General features: G+C 37.6%; 1 protein-coding gene and 2 long non-coding RNA genes across 3 annotated transcripts in view; 1 reads left to right on the forward strand and 2 right to left on the reverse strand.

Annotated features, from left to right (window-relative positions):
- LOC139948326 (mucin-4-like) overlaps window positions 1-19375 on the reverse strand; it is a 134760-nt gene that overhangs the window by 88651 nt on the left and 26734 nt on the right. The window contains exon 2 of the mRNA XM_071946453.1: window positions 17579-17652. Within this exon, the coding sequence (XP_071802554.1) occupies window positions 17579-17651 (73 nt within the window). The 5' untranslated portion in view covers window position 17652. The remainder of the gene's footprint in view (window positions 1-17578; window positions 17653-19375) is intronic.
- LOC139948174 (uncharacterized) lies at window positions 9060-11990 on the reverse strand. The gene is made up of 3 exons (XR_011787417.1): window positions 11834-11990; window positions 11107-11282; window positions 9060-10527 (listed from the first exon to the last, which is right to left on the reverse strand). It is a non-coding gene; the product is annotated as an uncharacterized lncRNA (long non-coding RNA).
- On the forward strand, window positions 12524-14572 carry LOC139948168 (uncharacterized). Its single transcript, XR_011787416.1, has 3 exons — window positions 12524-12998; window positions 13293-13486; window positions 13868-14572. It is a non-coding gene; the product is annotated as an uncharacterized lncRNA (long non-coding RNA).

Here is a 19375-nt window from a genome sequence, read left to right on the forward strand (position 1 = left end):
GTATTTAATTTTTTTTCCTCCTATAAATAGCTTCGCTTTGGTCTGTTTTCAAGGCGTTTTCAACAAAGATTTCCCTCCCGGTTAGTTAGTCTCTTCTCCAGTCGTCATTATGCATAAGCTCCTATATCCTCAACCACACAAGCTATTTTGACAATCTATACATCATATGAAAGGGCTTTACGTACGTAGTCTGTTTTCAAGGCGTTTTCAACAAACATTTCCCTCCTGGTCAGTTAGTCTCTTCTCCAGTCGCCATTATTCATCAGTTCACGTTTTCTCAAACACAAAAGCTATTTTGACAATGTATACATCATATGAAAGGGCCTCACGTATTCCACAAAAATGGGTATGTTGGTGACCTTCTCTTGACTTTTTGACCTTTTTTAACTGGAAGAGCCTGTAAAATGCTTTGAAAAGGCAGTATTTAAAGGCTTTTAGGTTGAAATGTACACTTTTTGATGCTCTTTCCATAAAATTATTACACATCGAGAAAACTGTTTGGTTTTGATTTCTTTGTAATTTGACGAGCTATTAACAATACTTGTTTCATTTATTCAAACACTGACACAACAATAGCCGAACACCTAGTGTTTGTTTCTACAAACACTATATCTAGTTAGGTGTTCGGACTCGAGTCCGAAGACCTCTTGTTTTTGTTCGTTTTTTTTTTTTTTTACTTCGTTTTCTTCTCCGTGGTTTTTGTCCGCTAACAAAGACATACTTGCTAAGCTCATATAAACTTGAAACTTCACACATAGTTAGATATTCATTAGTCGATGAAACCGTTTTAGTTTCGTCATGATGACGTCATCAGGTGTCCAATTACAAGGTTTTTAGGTTCAAAAATGACCATTTGCTTTTCGCTATATGTCTTCGAATCTTACAGTTATGATATTCATAATTACGCATCTGATAGATCAAGACTGGGACTACATTTGAAAAGTTAACGTCAAAATCGTATGACCCCTCCTTCCGTTCGTACCGGAAGGTCAAAGTTTGCAATTGTATATTTTTCTTCAAAAATACATCTCCGTCCCTTGCCCTCTAACAAAAGCACACTTCCCAAACCTGTATGAACTTCTAACTTCACACATAGTTAGATATTTATCAGGAGAAGAAACCGTTTGAGTTACGTCACGATGACGTCATCAATTCTTGAGTTATGAATTTTCAAAGTTTATTATTTCAAAAAATCATAACTTTTGATCTACATGATGGGTTGTTACAATCGACACATCATCGGAAAGTTCGTTAAAAACTCCGTAAATGCCTCGCAGACATGATCCCATTTTGATCTCGTCTTCTGGTTCAAAATCGAGTTTGAAAATACATAATTTCATGTATAAAGAACTACGAAGTTTCCCCATTGGTTGTGCGTAACACGTGTGTCGTACACGTGTAGTGTATTAGGCATCATTTATTTGGTGGCATGCTGCCAAGTTTATTGTACTCTGTGCCATAGCGTGATATGCATAGAGCTATATAGCTCTTATTTAGAGCTGTATAGCTCTATTTATGCAGAACGCTGCGAAAATGATTTCCTCTCAATCTTCGGCGTCAAATTGTTCAAATGTTACCCTTCTGATGGCTTAGTGGTCAATGTGGAATTGAAGACGAAGTTTCGCTGAGATGGCCACCTACTTCAGTGATTCATGGGACTTTTAATTATGTGAGAAAACAACAGTACAAAATGACGAACATTGGTCATGTTTTGGTTAAACACCGAGAAGAATAGAGACGTTGCATCGATCGACCACTCCCCCCGGGTGAAGGGCGTTTTGGGCCCACGGAATTCACGTCAGTATTACAACATCTATTACTTCTTGAACTTAGCATAATCATCAATTGTTTGATTATTTGTTAAAACAACTATCCAAGTTATTCTGATTTAAATACTTTGAAGAAAAAAAATCTCTGGAATAACATAAGCTCTTTTAAACTTTCTCTGGTAGGAAAGGACGTTACGTAAACTAATCTATTTCTACATCCATGCACAGACATGGATGTTACAATACAAAACATTTAAAGAAAACAGAATGGTTAAAGCATAAGGCCCAAGCAATTAGGAGTGGTCTTGCTAAAATAAACTGCCGGATTAAACAAAACTTTAGTACAAACAAATAAATAAAACAATCCAGATTTTCATCTTCTTCTCGTCTTCGTCCCTTGTCCTCGAACAAAAGCACACTTCCCAAACTCGTATGAACTTGAAACTTCGCACATAGTTAGATGTGCATTAGGAGTGGAATAATGTGTTAGTTAGGTCATGATGACGGCATCCATTCTTGAGTTATAAAAATTCAAAGTTTATTATTTCAAAAAATCATTATTTTTGATCCACGTGATGGATTCTTACAATCGATACATAATCGGAAAGGTCGTTAAAAACTCCGTAAAGGCCTCGCAGACATGACCCATTTTTACCTTGTCTTCTGGTTCAAATCAGATTTTTTGAGTATTTTCGTCAAAAATACATTTTTTGTTTTGACTACTACCGTACTGCGTTGATCACACCGGTTCTCGTCCGATCAGTGAAGTTAAGCAACCTCGGGCCCGGTCAGTACTTGGATGGGAAACCCGCTAAACCAGTTGTTGATGTTTTTTTTTTTTTTTTTTTTTTTTGACTTCTTTTTAAAAATATTATATCAGCTTCGTTTATAGTCTGTTTTCAAGGCGTTTTCAATAAACATTTCCCTTTCGTTTACTTATTCTCTTCTCCAGTCGTCATCATTCATAAGTTCCTATGTCCTCAACCACAAAAGCTATTTTGACAATCTATACATCATATGAAAGGGGTTTACGTACTTCACAAAAATGGATATGTTGGTGACCTTCTCTTGACCTTTTGACCTTTCTAAACCGGAAGTGCATGTAAAATGCTTTGAAAAGGCCTATTTTCATGGGTTTTTCCTTTGATAATTGTCCACCAGGGTGTATTTTTGTACTCCCGGAAGCCGAACACCTTGTTTTTGTTATGACAAAAACTTGAGTCTAGTGTATTTTTAAGTTTGTTCGACCAACTGAAAAATACCTTGTCCGCTAACAAAAGCACCTTTTCCAAACTCGTATGAACTTGAAACTTCACACATAGTTAGATATTAATTAGGAGAGGAAACCGTTTAAGTTACGTCATGATGACGTCAACCGTTCTTGAATGATGGTCATTCAAAGTTTTTTATTAATTTAAAATTATAACTTCTGATCTACACAGGGGATTCTTACAATCAATACATCATCGGAATCATCATTCAAAACTCCGTAAACGCCTCGCAGACATAATCCCATTTTGACCTTGTCTTACGGTTCAAAAGTAAGCATTTGTATATTTTCTTGGCCTAAGTGTTTATGCCTAACGCAGCATCGCGACTACTATAGCTTGTTCAGACTTGTTTACACATTATACGCCAGTGCCATGTGCGTGCACATGGCGTGATTTTCCAATGATAAATTTTGACTGGCAAAAGGTCACCTACGGAGCTCCAGGAGTGCCATCCCACATAATTTATCTCATCAAGACGACTTATTTCGTGGAATAAGTTAACTTACCGACATATTTTATCTTGCTAAGTCGACTTATTCAAAACAATCAGTTGACTTAACAACATAATTTATCTCACCAAGTCGACTTATATAAAATGGTAAATCGACTTACTGACATAATCCATCTCACCAAGTCGACTTAGATAAAATGATCAGTCGACTAACTGACATAGTTTGTCTCACCAAGTCGACTTACAGAAACTAAGAAGTTGACTTAACAGCCTGAACACGCGTTGAGATGTGTGTGTATCAAACCTTGTGCACCACTATGAGAGCACTCTATTTCCTAGTCTTTATATTGCTTTTTAACTTTACGTTTGCGGGCTAAAACTAAATGTAATACTGTAATGCCCCTTTAAATGATGTTTGACCAGGCAAAGATATAAAGTAGGTTCCAACGGTTACAAAATATTAGTATGATTAGCCCGTGCTTAGCCCGCTCATGGGGGTTCAATTGTTTGTGATTAAATTTACTTCATTATCATTATGTTTGACAACTTGGACCGAGCACCTCTGGGTCAAAAGATGTTAAGGAGTTTTCTTAACTTTACAAAATTATGATGTCACTTAACCATTGCTTCGTCCTTCGGATGGGACGTAAAGCCGTTGGTCCCATTTGTTATGTAACGCATATAAAAGAAACCCAGTGTACTTATCGAAAAGAGAAGGATTTCGCCCCGGTGTTCCCGGTCCGATCGGCAGCAAAATTGCGCCACAGCACCTTGTAAAGCATTACATGGTGCTACCAGAATATTAGTATGATAGTCCGTGCTTAGCCCGCTCATGGGCGTTCCATTGTTTGTGATTAAATTTACTTCACTATCATTATGTTTGACAACTTGGACCGAGCACCTCTGGGTCAAAAGAATTACGGATTTACTTTAAACACATGTCATGACACGGCGAAACGCGCGGATACGAGGGTGGGTTTTCCCGTTATTTTCTCCCGACTCCGATGACCGATTGAGCCTAAATTTTCACAGGTTTAATATAGAAGTTGTGATACACGAAGTGTGGGCCTTGGGCAATACTGTTAACCGAAAGGGTCCAATGGCTTTAAGTCATGTTTGACGCCTTGGATCGGGCACCACTAGGGCAGGAGATGTTACGGATGTTCCAAACGATACATAATTAGTATATGCTTAGCACGGCTTTGGGTTCCAGTATTTTCTTATTTTATGTAAACAACATTATATGCGTTAAAGGAACACGTTGCCTTGGATCGGACGAGTTGGTCTATAAAAAGCGTTTGTAACCGTTTGTTATAAAATACATAATGGTTGGAAAGATGTTGCGTGGTTTTCCTTTTACTTTGCGAACTAACACGGTCGGCCATTTTTGGGAGTCATAAAAATCAGGATCTATGGAAAAGCTGAAAATAAAAACCATGTCGAAATATACCATTGTTATTCAATAGAGACGTATTGTAGTCACTTTGGTTGGGGAGTGAGGAAACTAGTAAAACACACACATAAATCACAGTGCTGGCTGGGACATAATTTTATGCACCTGACAAATCTATGCATGGATATTCTTTAGAAGGTTTTGTTTGTTTGAATAGATTCACATGGTTCGTTGAATATAAGGGGGTTGGTTGTGGCGACAACAACCTTTTTATCCTTTTGACAACCATCATATATAATGTAACTTCACGGCTGATGGTTGCACTTTGGTATTGTCACTTTTCAACTCGGCTCCGTTAAGTGCTGTCTGGTACATGTACCTTCCATACGTACATTTTGTTGTGAAGATTTTAATTGTGTAAAGGCTTATAGTTTGATGATTAATATGACGAAAACAAACTTTTATCCTTTTGAACTGAATTCATGATGTATTGTCTCATTCTTCTCACGTAGCTATTTAGTAGGGTCAAAACGTGAGGCCAGTAACACTATTTTGCAAGTACATGTACACCATGAAATGTTAGTTGGACGCAGTTTGCTAACAGCCATTAACCTTTTTTAAATAAAATCAGTAAATTAATAATTTTGCTTGTTAAAATAAAATCGAAGAGGATGCCTGAATTGACTAATACAATCGGAGTTGGACGAGGTGTAGACTTGATTCAAGTCTTAGATTGTGGTTATTCTTCTGCATCCCAGGCACGAAAAACGCCCCCACATTATTAGCGATCACGCGGGCCCTAACTCGCAATCTCAATAACGTTGCAACGTGTGCAGGTTGTGTATAAGTAAACTTCTTAATTACTTACTGTAAGTCGACTTGGTGAGATAAATTATGTTGTTAAGTCAACTGATTGTTTTGAATAAGTCGACTTAGCAAAATAATATGTCGGTAAGTAACTGATTCCACGAAATAAGTCGTATTGATGAGATAACGTATGTCGGTAACTCGATATGTCGGATGGCACTCCTGGAGCTCCGTATGCACACGTTGCAAATTGAGATTGCGAGTTAGGGCCCGCGTGATCGCCAATAGTGGGGCGTTTTTTTGTGCCTGGGATGCAGAAGAATAACCACAATCTAAAACTTGAATCAAGTCTACACCTCGTCCAACTCCGATTGTATTAGTCAATTCAGGCATCCTCTTCAATTTTATTTTATGTAACAAGCAAAATTATTAATTTACCTATACATCATATGAAAGGGCGTCACGTACTTCACAAACATGGGTATGTTGGTGACCTTCTCTTGACCTTTTGACCATTTACACCGGAAGTGCCTGTAAAATGCTTTGAAAAGGCAGTATTTAAAGGCTTTTAGGTTGATATGTACACTTTTTGAGGCTTTTTCCATAAAATTATTACACATCGAGAAAACTGTTTGGTTTTGATTTCTTTGTAATTTGACGAGCTTTTAACAATACTTGATTCATTTATTCAAACACTGACCCAACAATAGCCGAACACCTAGTGTTTGTTTCTACAAACACTAGATCTAGTTTTTTTTTTAGTTTTTTTTTATAGTTTTGCTTATTCTTCTCAGTGGGATTTGTCGGCAAGCAAACGCATACTTGCAAACCTTTGATCAACTTGAAACTTCATGTGAAGTTAGAACATAACCAGCAGAAGCTGAGTAAGTTGTGACGTCATGATTACGTCATCAGGTGTCAAATTACAAGCCATTTAAGGTCAGAAAGTGACGTCATGCCAATGCCTGTATGTCTCTGAATATTATAGCTACAGTAATTAAATTTGGGCATATGATAGACCAAGACATGGGCAACATTTGAAAAGTTAACCTCAAAATCGTATGACCTTTACTTCTGGGTCGTTACCCTGGGTCGAAGTTTGCCTTTGTTTTTTTTCTTGAAAAACATCACTTATGGGCTTATTTACAGCATAACTCGAGATTGAAATTGAACTGAACATTGAAACTCATCAGACATTTGAACCTCAATATCAAGACAACACAAACTTGATGATGTCATGGTGACGTCATCAGGTTTGGAATTACAATAAATCAAAGTTTAAAGGAACACGTTGCCTTTGGGCTGCGCTTTGTTGGGCGTTTTTGGGCTATGACAAGCGTTTGATGCAAAATGATTACGGTTGGAAAGATGTTAAAAAAGTAGAATATAATGATCTACACAAACATGCCTTAGAGATGCTTCGCTTTTGCTAACTTTCTCGAAACAAAACGCTCCGCCATTTATGGGAGTCAAGATTTTGACTCCCATAAATGGCCGCCAAATTCACTAGTCTTATTTCCAGTCGCAGCCGTTGAACTATACGACTGAGCAATTATTAACAATTTTACGAACCCTATTGTATCTATCTCTTCTTCCATGGTTACTCCAACAACCAAAAACAGTTCACGAACAAAAATAAAAGGGCCTACGTTGAATTAACTTTTTATTAAACTATCTAAGCAGCAAGTTCAGCCCACGTCCCGGGGCCGAGCGGCTGCCGTCCAGCGGGCCATCATCCCCCGCGGCCAGACCTCCCCAGACGCAGTGAACTCCCCGTTCTTGCTCGTACGATGTAGGATTTTAGCGGGGTCAGTCTAGTAATGCAAACACTTTGTACACGAAAGAATGTCTGGTTCCCGTATTACTAATAGTGCATGTGACTCTGTAGTCGTGTGTCTCTTTTTGCCTCGGGCCTTTGCAGCAAAAAGACTAGATTATTTAATACTAACTAGCGAGTGGAGTTGAAAATGGACGTGTCATGACCTCCCACACCAAAACTACAGCTAGAGAATTCATCCTCTCAATAAAACATCTGCTCAGACATGTCAGAGGCGTTTACCGTGTTTACCGTAAGTATGCAATTGCGAGTCACATATACCCCACAGTTCGTTTTTAGATACATAATTACAGGGACTTTACTTCTCTGTCCTTTCTCTATGCTGTTTGCATGTACATGTAGAGTCACAGGGCAACAAGGCAGTGGTGTCTATTACTAATACTAGTCCCTTGCCATAGGATAGATGTCACTTGTCTTATTTGCCAACATGATCCTTTCGGGGTTATACATTCATTATTTTATAAAATAATGTTTATGTCTATTATTATGGGGATGTAATTCCTTGACCTTGGTCTTGGACGGTACTATTTGAGGTAGCTCCTGTTTACATTGCTCAGAATCATTTGACAGCAAAATTTACTGTGCGATGCATCGAACAGGGAGCACATACTTATACTGCAAATGGTAGTTGGCAAGGAAAGCTAAAATAAAGTAATACTCTTGTCCACAAAAATGAAGCTTACATAGGCCCTTTTCGAAACCACGGCTTCGGCTTTGGATTTGGCTTCAGACTCCGTCCTCTTGTCTGAATCTCTAACGTAAAGCACGCTCAGTATTGTCCAAACATCTGCGGGGCCAAGCTAGCCCGAGCTGAATCCAAAGCCAAAGCCGTGGTTTCGAAAAGGGCCATAGTCTGGAAGAACTCTTTTCAAAAATTACAAAACAAAATCAGAAACAGGGAACAATTTCATTATTTTGTAACATTGTTGTATCACTTGATTCCAAGGTCACAGTAAAAGTTGGGTGATGATGTGATTATTGAAGCTGGTATGGACAAGAAAGAGTACACATACATCAAAGAAGTTTTCCAAGCTCGGTTAGATGACAACCAGCTTCTTCGCAGGACAGGAAAACTCTGCTAATTAGGCCTGGGCGACCAGTGAAAATTACTAATCGACTAGTCGCACCTCCATCCAATAGTTGCGACTACGACACTAGTCGCGACAAATTTTTAATTATCAAGATGCACTGTGGCAATGTGTGCCGCAAGCACAATATAGTCTAATTCAAGCGGAAAAGATTGAAGATTTGTGTCACTGATGTCTGACTGTGTTCTGTAAGTAAATTATGTTGTCATGAATAATCATGAGCGACTAAATTGGTTCACCAAACAGGTAGACGCAACTATTTTTGAAGTAGTGGTGACTATTTTTGTAGCCCGTTTAACCGAATAGTTGAAAACAATAGTCCCGACTCAATTAATGATTCAATAGTTGGAGTCCGACACTAGTCGCCAAGGCTTACCGCTAATGGTGCAAGGATGGCTTCTACCCGCAGCCGCCATCCCCCCCCCCCCCCCCCCCAATACCACCACCACTACTACCAACAGAAGAACTTGTAGCAAAACACAAATCCAGATTTTCCACTTCTTAAATTTAATTTCCATGTAACTTTCCATATTTTGACTACAAAATTGTCTGTACAGTGTACAGGTGTGCATAAGACATAAGGTCAGTGCATCATTAGCATTATTGGCAAGTTCTAGAGTTTGTATGTAATCAAAGAGAATCTTTGTCACAAATTTATAGGAACTTTATAAAACAATATGGACAATTTATTGAGACATGTTTTTACAATTCACAGCAGTACACAATGTATTTGCAAACATTAATTAAATTTGTCTTTTGTCAAAGAACACTATAATCCCATGCAGTATCCTTAGTAATAGTTGGTGTATCTCCTCAATATTTATGCATAAAATAATAAACCTGTGACAATTTGGGCTAAATTTGGCAATAAAAGCTGCAAGAAACAGTGAAAGAAAACACCATTGCTACAGTATAGAAACAAGTCCTTTGACATGCCTCTCATCATGTAGACTTTATCAAGTGAGTTTTATGATCACAAATTAGTTATTACCAATATCTAAGGTATAAGTCCCTTTAGAGAGACCAATGCCTTAGATCGAGTGATTTGGTTGTAAAATGCATATGGCTAGAAAGGATGTTTTAAAAGTAGAATAGAATGATCAACACAAGTATGACTTGAAATTGGGTGGTGTTCCTTTAAAACTTTTACTTATTCGAACTAACATGGTCTGCTAGTCAACAATATAACTAGTTCTAAAACATCATTCTGACCATGCATTTCATAACAGGCATGTGGTTTGAAATCAAAATATACTTGCAAGGGTTAAGGTTAAAAAATTGAAATGGCACCGTGTTTATCAAACTTGTTGCATCTATGATCTATGTCTCTTTATGAATACAGAATAAAGATATTTCAGATAAATTTATTTGAATACAGATCGTTTATGTTTTTGCATTTTGTTGTTCTAGTGTGTTTTTTGTTACAAAATATCGAAATCTCAAATAAATAATACAATAAATATGATGTTTGTATAAACAATTGGCCATGTACTTCAAATTAAACTTAATCATATGTCGTTGTGATGAAAACAAACTCTGCTCACATCACATTCAATGAGTTGTTGACATAAGTAATGTGCAAAAAAAATAATAAGTTTAAATATTGACATTATGAATAAGAATCTACTTGTTGACAACAGGAAATATTGCCATTTGTTAAACATGTTTTGCATAAATCATGTGTACATGAAAGTTGAAACAATCTGGAAATATATCCCTGATTTTACAAACACAGTAACCAGGTAGTGTTACTCTATTTCCAGTACCATTCTGACACGACACATGTTGTCTGTGAAGGCTGGCTGTGTGGCAAAGTCATTTGTTGTGTACATCATGCTCCCCTGGTGTACATGTCATTCCGGTGATGTCGTGCCAACTCTAATGGTGGTCCACAACAAGGTGCCTCAAGATCTTTTCAAATATAAACGCAAAACTTTTGAATTAATTAACAAAATACAAATTGGTTATTTGTACATGTATATGGAATATAAAACCCATGCACTTGATGTTGAGTATTAAAGTGACATTTTTGCAAATATTACCTCCCTGCAGCCGATTTCATAAAAACTTTAAGCAACTGCGTGAGTCCACTTGCACAATGTTAATGGCGCAAGTTGCTCCATAAACGTTGCACAAGTGGACTTACGCAGTTGCGTAAAGTTTCGTGAAATCGGCTGCTGGTCAAAGACATGACGTTATTAAAATTTGGGATGTGGCTGTTCAGTGTGAAGTTTTTTGGTAATGCAACGTTGGCGAAGGAGGCTGTTTACAAGTAACTACAATGAATGAAAGCTTAAATTTGTGTTTCCTTATTAAATGTTTGTTTACACATTTACTTTGTTTCCTTTTTTTTGGGGGGGGGGGACACAGATCAAAATATCATGTAACAAAACTGGACTGCTTTGACAGTACATGTGTATATTGTTATACATGCACATGTAGGTACTGAACAAGTATGCCATTGACAGTATGAAATAATCAGTCTCTTACTGCCAAGTTTGAGAAGCATTCATCCGGCCTTTGTTTGCAGCATGACCTCTCCTGTTGTGTTGGCATCTCCCTACAGTTGGTACAAACACACTTTGGCAAGAGCACCAGCTTGGCAAGAGCTTTGCGGAGGTCTCCAAGATGTTTACGCCAAGTCCTGGCATCTGCTCACATAGTACCTTCAACAAGAAATTGATAACCATTGATATAACTTTTTAGTTCTCGACAATTTTATTTTTTATTGTTTGAAAGGTCACACTTCTTTGAAAGATTTCGGGTTGCCTTGGGTACGAGTTGACTTGGGTACAATATTTTGGGTAAACTGTTAAAAACATACAAAAAATATTTAATAAATCTGTACTATTTTTAAAATGTATTTCTACAATTTTTACAAAAGCCCTCCCCTTCCCAGCCAGATAAACGACTCTTTTAATTGTAGCATCAAAGTAAACTAGGGTAAATTATGCCAAGTCATTAGGACGCTGGACACTCGATTCAAATCCCCACCCCCATCTATGCACCGAGTGAATAGATCTACAAAATTACATGTAAACTAATCATAGTACATGTACGTACTCTCACAACTCAGTGCTGCGGCTGTCATGGTTGTGAATTTACGTGTCATGTCCACAATTAATAATAACTAACTAACATTGCATTGGGTGTAAACAATCACGGTCCGTTCTCTCTCTCTCGTCGGCTAGTCCATGTCCCACTACATTATTCTTACCCTGATTGGCGAGGTGTCCGTTCCTTCTTTTTGGACGTGTCTCCAATCATCTCTTTGCGTAGAGCAATGAGCTGAATCTGTGTTTTTTGGCGATCCATGTTGACAGCAAAATGGTGTGTTTACATTTCATACAACGTCGCGATGTAGAGACGGTATGTTACCTCGTGTTCTTCTGGTAGGTTTACCAGGCCATTGGCTACGGCGCCAGCCTAACTGCTGTTCATCGCGCATGAACGGACGATCGTTTTGACGGCTTGAAAAACGTATATATTTCGCGGGACATGTTTCGGGGTCAGAGGTCAGTGTTGTTTTTTTTTTTTAATTACCATTCACTAATTATAGCACTTTTAATGTGTTTTATTGCAAGAACAACTCTTAATAAGTAAAAGGAACACCCTCAAACGTGAAATTTCGTGAAATCTGAAGGCAACGTGTTCCTTTAATATTTGTAAAAAATCATAACTCGTGAACCGCACGTTGGATTTTTACAATCGACACATCATCGGACAGGTCGTTAAAAGTTCAACAAACCAACCACAAAACTTGACCCCATTTGACCTTAACTTCCGGTTTAAATCGGAAGTTGAAAATTTCAAAAATTCATATCTCAAAAACTGCCTATTGTTTTAGTTTATTTTTTGTATCACGGTGTAGAACGTTAAGCCTGCTCAAACTTTTGCACGCAGATGACAATATTTTGACCTTTACTTTTAAGTTGACCCACAGTGACAACGCCCGATAGTGAAACTGTATACATACACATGTACGAACGTGTGCCTACACATTGCATGCGTCGTGGCGTGTCTTCTGTGCACGTTTGACATGTCACAGTTCATCGTACTTTTAACAATGGCGGCACAAGGCTGCTGAAATGAGTGTCTCTCAACCTGTGCTATGTTTGGCGTCAAATTGTTCCCTCTTCGCCCTTCTGGTGGCTTTATGGTGATTATGCAGTTGAGGACTTAGTTTCACTGAGATGTCCACCTGCTTCAGTGATTCGTATCACTTTTATTATATGAGAAAATTCAAGCAGAAAAAGGATTGACATTGGTCATGTTTTGATCATACACCGAATGATATGAACGGACGTGACATCGGCTTGTCAAGGGCGTTTCAGACAGGCACTCACGGCAGTGTTTATCGGCGCGACACGGTGAATACAACGGTAAGCTTCGTTTCAACATAATCACTTTTCAAAATGAATGTGTCAAGTAGGGGGGATTGGTTTAATTGTTGGCTCTGTCACTAGTGTCAGAAAATGGTCAGATTTGATGAATGTGTTCCATCAACTATTAATAATATTAATTATGATGCCATAATTGTTACAACCTTTCGATGAAGTTTCCCCAAAGGTTAAGATTGATAAGTAATTCACTTCCAAAGCAGTATGGTCACCTTCCACTTATTAAATTATAATCTTGAAATGTTTTAAGTCTTCAATTTATTTATTTTTTGCCAGTTAGTACAGTGATCAAGGAACATATGGAACAGAGTCTGATGGCGGGATGAGAGTCTGATGACTGGGTCAGGACTGGTACACAGAAAGGAGTTGAAGCTGTCATTAGCCATCTTCAGTCTTCACTGCTCCTGTCAGTTGTCCACTATGATTATACCTGGCCAAAATCATGATTATGGATGGTCTTTTCTTAAGAGGTAAATTTACAGTTGTTTATTGAAAGTTCAAAATGACACAAATTATTTTGCAAGGTAGAACATTTCCAAATGAATTGAAATAAAACTTCTGGTTGAGCCCATTTTCCTTGTAATTCATTGCATATTTTGTTGGTATGGATAACATGACTTTGCGTAACTAATACTGTGAGACTTTCTATTCAAAGAAATTTACATATTTTAGAAACATTCTAAACATAAGTTATTGTAAATTTGTTCATGCATTTAAAATATTGTGCTACGATTCTTACAGTGTTTAATATATGATATTTTTTTTTTTTTTTGAGACTTGGTAGGTTATGAAAAAATGTCTGAAGAAATGTTCATCAAGTCATACTCTGTTTATTGTTTTTTCTTCATCAGAATACAGCACATCCAGTACCGCAGTGGTCTACAGTGAAAATTGTGGCACTTGCTGTCATGTTCCATTCCTTATTTCCCTGCCGAGTCACTGTATGATGCACCATGGAGGTAGAAATGGTATTTGACTCAGTTTTTTTAATAGTCCAACTTCACAAGAGGCTTAGACTTGCATGTTTATGATGTGCCTTTGTATTGCATAACTATTCCAAACAAGTGTCTTCTCAGGTTTAATTTTTTCTCAAGTCTAAATAAACAAAACGTTCTGTACGGTAACCAATATCTAAAAATCAAGCAAGCCATTTATAAATTGCAACTGAAAGCTTACACAATGCTTGACTTATTTGAAGGTTATCATCATCAAGTGTAATGAAAATCATTGTTCATCTACCGATACGTAATGAGAATCCAAATTTATTTGAAATCCTTTGAACATTTCTAATAACTATAGCTTAATAATGTCAACTTGAACAACATAGCTTGTGTGAACTTGTGATTTAAATCAATAAAGAATGAGTTTTCATTAAACAATAAATTAGCTTTTAATAGTGAATGGCATACTTGATATATTTGTGTGTGTATTTGAAAGCCTCTTATCGAGATCTGCATCCAAGATGAAAGGGAACTCACAAAATTTATGCTATGTATTAAATGACAATATTGAACCTCTGCCCTTTCAAATATATATTTGATGATGTCGTCAATTTACACACCGCCCTCTTGTGACAAATATTGTTTCATAAAATCGTAACTCTTGTATTAATGCAAATAAACATAAAATCTTGCACTATTACTTCTGGTTCAAACCGGCAGTTGAAGTTTTATAGTGAATAAATCCAACTCTTGAACCAGACAATATGAAATTTGTTAGTAACAAAAACACATTTTTTTCATCATGACGTCATCGGGTGTCAAGTTACAGTAATTCATAGCCTTGATCAAGGCTGTTGACGTACTGTGGCCCGGTTCGCTGCACACGCATGCAGTGCATACACAAATGTACATTACCATACATTGTACAGCGAGAACAGTATAGCGTAGTCGTGAGAACGGTCGTGTCTTTGTATTTTCAACCTCATACACGTGGCTCAAACAACAGCCTTGATGGGTTTGTAAAGCTTTATCGGAATTCCGATAAAAGGGTATTCATGATGTGGGCGTGTCATTCTAAACATTGGCCAATCACAGGCGCGATTGAGAATGACGTATTACTGCTAGCAATCATGCCACGTCCATGTGTGTGTGCGTACGCTAGCTGTATGGACATACTACGTGCTTTTATAGCATGCAGTGTCGTGAGCGTGGTGTATTATTAGCTATGATTGTAAAGGGGTCTGAATGCGCTGCCGGACGGGTGAGCCGGACAAGACTCGCCCGGTCGGTAATGGTGTTGAACAACTTCGAACAACTTCCGTTGTCTTGCGTTTCATTATAACACGAGGACTAGCATCATAATTATATTACAACGTAGCTGGTAGATTTGTCCCTGAATTGAAAGCTGCTGTACTATAAGTGTAACGTTGTAGTGTAGTACTAGTATGGCAAGAGTTAGTTTATGAAATTGAACTTTACTTGTAGTTGTTGTTCAGCCACACGCCATCTGCTACCGTCTGGTATGTTCGACAACACATATTTCCGATCCCCAACTTTGATTTACCGCGAGAAACGTAATAAATAATATATGTATACAGTAAGACAAAATAAACAGCTGGATTTCTTATCTCATCTGGTCTGTGTTTGTGCTTCAAGGGGATGGGGTGTGTTGTACTGTCATATGCCCAGCACCTAAGAATTGTTACCAAGTAGCCATCTTGCCGGAAACCCATGACACCTGGATACTTTTTTAACCTTTCTCAAACACATTTTACATGGTCTAATTGTCTTCCTTCTATTTCTCAACCCATGATTGATGCATTAACCGCGGTTGTTATATTTTGTTGAAAGTTTCTTTAGTGGTTTTGCAAATTATACACCACTGATTTCCAGCGACTTCCAGTTTTGTTTTACTAGTACAGTAGGGATTTCTTCCTCGCCCGCCGCCATTGCAAATACAGCCACGAGCACATGTGTGCGAGTGCTTGCAGAACGTTGCGATTGACATCGCAGCGAGAGTTTATAGGTAGGTCAACCAACAACCAATGAGAACGGGTTGTTAGTATACATTAGCATAATGAGCTCCGCCCTAAATTTTGGCAGTTACAAAACCATCAAGGCGCTACTTAGGAAGTACCCATGTACCGTAAGTGTACCGTATACAGATGGTACATGTACAGTACGTATGTGTACATACGCTGTACACATATTATATGCACTGTGTTATTTAATGTATGGGGGTGCGCTGGCGGAATTCAGTGATGGGATTGGGATTTTGCAGATCGCGGCTGGCTGTAGCGCCTTGATCAAGGCTAAGTAATTCAAAGCTTAAAGGGTCTCTGTACTTCTGGTAAAACACAAAACAAAAAAGCTCACAGATTTACATTAACTTACACGTTTTAAAGATAATGATGGTAGAAAGCTTCCATTGAAATATATCTGGCTGAGGTGCTGTACTTTTTGAGAAATGAGTAAAACAATTAGTTTTGATCTCATGAGTCTAAAATCTCTCGCGTTGAATACAACACTGACCCCATTGATAGCCGAACACCTCGTGTTTGTTTGGACAAACACTAAGTTCTAGTTATTTCTGTGTCTGTACTTACTTCCTGTTGAATGGACCAAAAGGAAATGTCAACTGGGGTCACAGTGCTTTTACTGTCATAATATGTGTACATGTACACTGCATGATGGTAACGCATCATTAAACTCCAGTCTATTTCGGGAGATATACTAACGTATGTAACTTTAAAAGCTTCACATTGATGGTATTCAATATCGGACACTTCTCACTTGGTGTATCTCAACATATATATAAAATAACAAACCTGTGAAAATTTGAGCTCAATTGAGCTCAAAAACGCCCTTGTTGCACATTTAGACAAGTTAAGTGCTTTCAGATGCTTGATTTCGAGACCTCAAATTCTAGTTCTAAGATCTCGAAATCGAATTCAAGTGAGAAATTGCTTCTTTCTCAAATACGTTGCTTCGGAGGGAGCTCAGTGTTTCTCACAATGTTTTATATACCTACGGCCCTCCATTACTTGTTTAGGTCTACCAAGTAAGGTTTTATGCTAGTAATTATTTTTGAGTAATTATCAATAGTGTTCATGCCTTAAGCTACAATATTATAAATTCCCCATGTGTGATAGGATTGGCATACTGCAGTCTTTCTAAAAGCTTTTACTGATGAAGACATCGGCCCACTGATGATTTCGAATCACTGAAACGGTCAAAATGGGGTGCATGTATCATATCAGTGCACACAATTTCAAATACCTACAACATGACACTATAGGACCAGAAATATTCATTTAAAATATGTTGAATATCAATCTTTGATCTGGTGTCATCTGACTACTGATGACATCGTCATAATGTCAGTATGATGAACACCACGGGTCTATTGCCCGTGGTTTCCGTAAAGTTTCACGGGAATTGCAACTATGGAAATGTGCAAAGAGGTAATGAGAAATAAATAAGTACAGTTGCAATTTACTTCCAAGACGGCAAGTGTTGGGGAAATACACAAGAAAAGAAAACTTAATCAAGATTGTGCAACACTGTGCGCCTAAACACCTAATAATTGTGCTTTCATTATAGAGGGACTGCTTCACTTACCAGGATTCCCATTTGCATTGACACATTCCTTCATAGCTGCTGCCAGAATCAGAAACCATAAAACCACATCCATCCTGAATAAATAACAAGAAAACAATATATCAATCTTAAATAATGGATTGGCCCATTAAATGTATCCACGCACAAATATAGGACTTTTCGTTTTGGTTTTCTCCTTTTGGCGCTGTTTTTTAGGGTAGAAAGTGTATGTATCTTTTTTGAAAAATTTCACAAAGAAAACAAGTACACATACTCTTGGTAAAACACTTCAAAGACAAACAAACCTTCCCCCAAATGCTACAAACCATAGTTACCCTAATTTCATAGAGCTGCTTATAAGCACAAAATAATGCTTAACAATTTTCTGCTAAAAGCAAAAGTTAGCAGGATACCGGTCATAAATTGGAGGCCTATACTTGCAACATGGTATAGTTTGGCTGTTAACTTCGTTCTGCGGTAAGCGTAATTTTGTTATGCTTAGCTACTTTGCTCTATGAAATTGGACCCATATGAGATGGTCCAGATTTCAATATAAAGAAGTTATACCAATATATAAAAAAGGGTGCAAGCATGATGTTGGAAATTAATAGACCCATCTCTGTTTTATCAAAAAATTTGAAATTATTTGAAAAGTAAGTTTATACCCGAATGATTTTGTTTATTTACAAAACCCTTTGACAGAATCACACTCTCTAAATGTAAAAGAGTGAATACACCACTCTTTACATTTCGAGCTGTCCCTTATATGGCTCTTCAAAAAGAGTGGTGGTTATTTCACTCATTTAGAGGGGTTTCACTCCAGCACAGAGTGAAAAATTACTCAAAAAGATGCAAACTTCAATCTAAAAGAGTGGAAGACCACTCGAAAAAGAGTTGTCCTTCATATGGCTGTTGAAAGAGTGCTTTTTCACTCTTTTGCATTAAAGGGTGGCTGCAGTGTTTTTTTAAATTGTATTTAAACGATTAAACATGACTTTTTAAACCTCAAATATTTTTTTATTTTTTTTATTACATGCGCAAGTATTTAGGGGAACCCACTCCGCCCCTAAAAGGGAGCCTTCATTTGCATAAACGTGACGTCATGTCGGTAACCCGAGCCGTCGGGCCCCCTGGCTGTGTGCATATAGAGACGTGTGCACTGTGTGGGCGCTTTTTGCCGACGATATGTTTGAATTCCCGACGTGACGTCGATGGTAGGGGGCGGTAACAATCCACAAAAGGGGGGGCATGACTTATTCGTTAATTACGCAAGTGAGATGATATGTCGGGGAAAAAACAAAACACATTTTATTGATGTTCAAAACATATATCAGAAATAGATGACAGCCAAATTAACTGTTTTATTTTAATTCACTGCAGCATCCCTTTAAGAGAGCAGGTTGGCTTTAGACGTAACCGCTCGACCGATTTAGCTACATGTTTTGTTGTTAATAAATTGTATAATGATCTAGATGTAAATCGTTTTTTCAGTTGGTATTTTTCTGGATTTATCTAAAGCATTTGATATTCAATGATATCTTGATGCGGAAAAATCTTTATGTTAACTATTGTAGAACCACGTTGTCTAAAAATGGTGCTGTCCAGCGTGGCACTTTCTTTTGGAATAGTCTGGATGACTCTTTAAAATCATTGCGTACTCTCTCAACTTTTACCCAAAAAACGTAAAACTCATTTTCTAAATGAATACTAAGATACTGATGTAATTTTTGTATGTGGAAATAGTGACGGCTTTATTTTCTGTCTTACACCTATTTGTTTTGTCCTGTATTTGTAATGTCTGTCTGTTTTTTGTCCTTT

Source organism: Asterias amurensis, chromosome 15, assembly GCF_032118995.1.
Source record: "Asterias amurensis chromosome 15, ASM3211899v1".
NCBI lineage: Eukaryota > Metazoa > Echinodermata > Asteroidea > Forcipulatida > Asteriidae > Asterias > Asterias amurensis.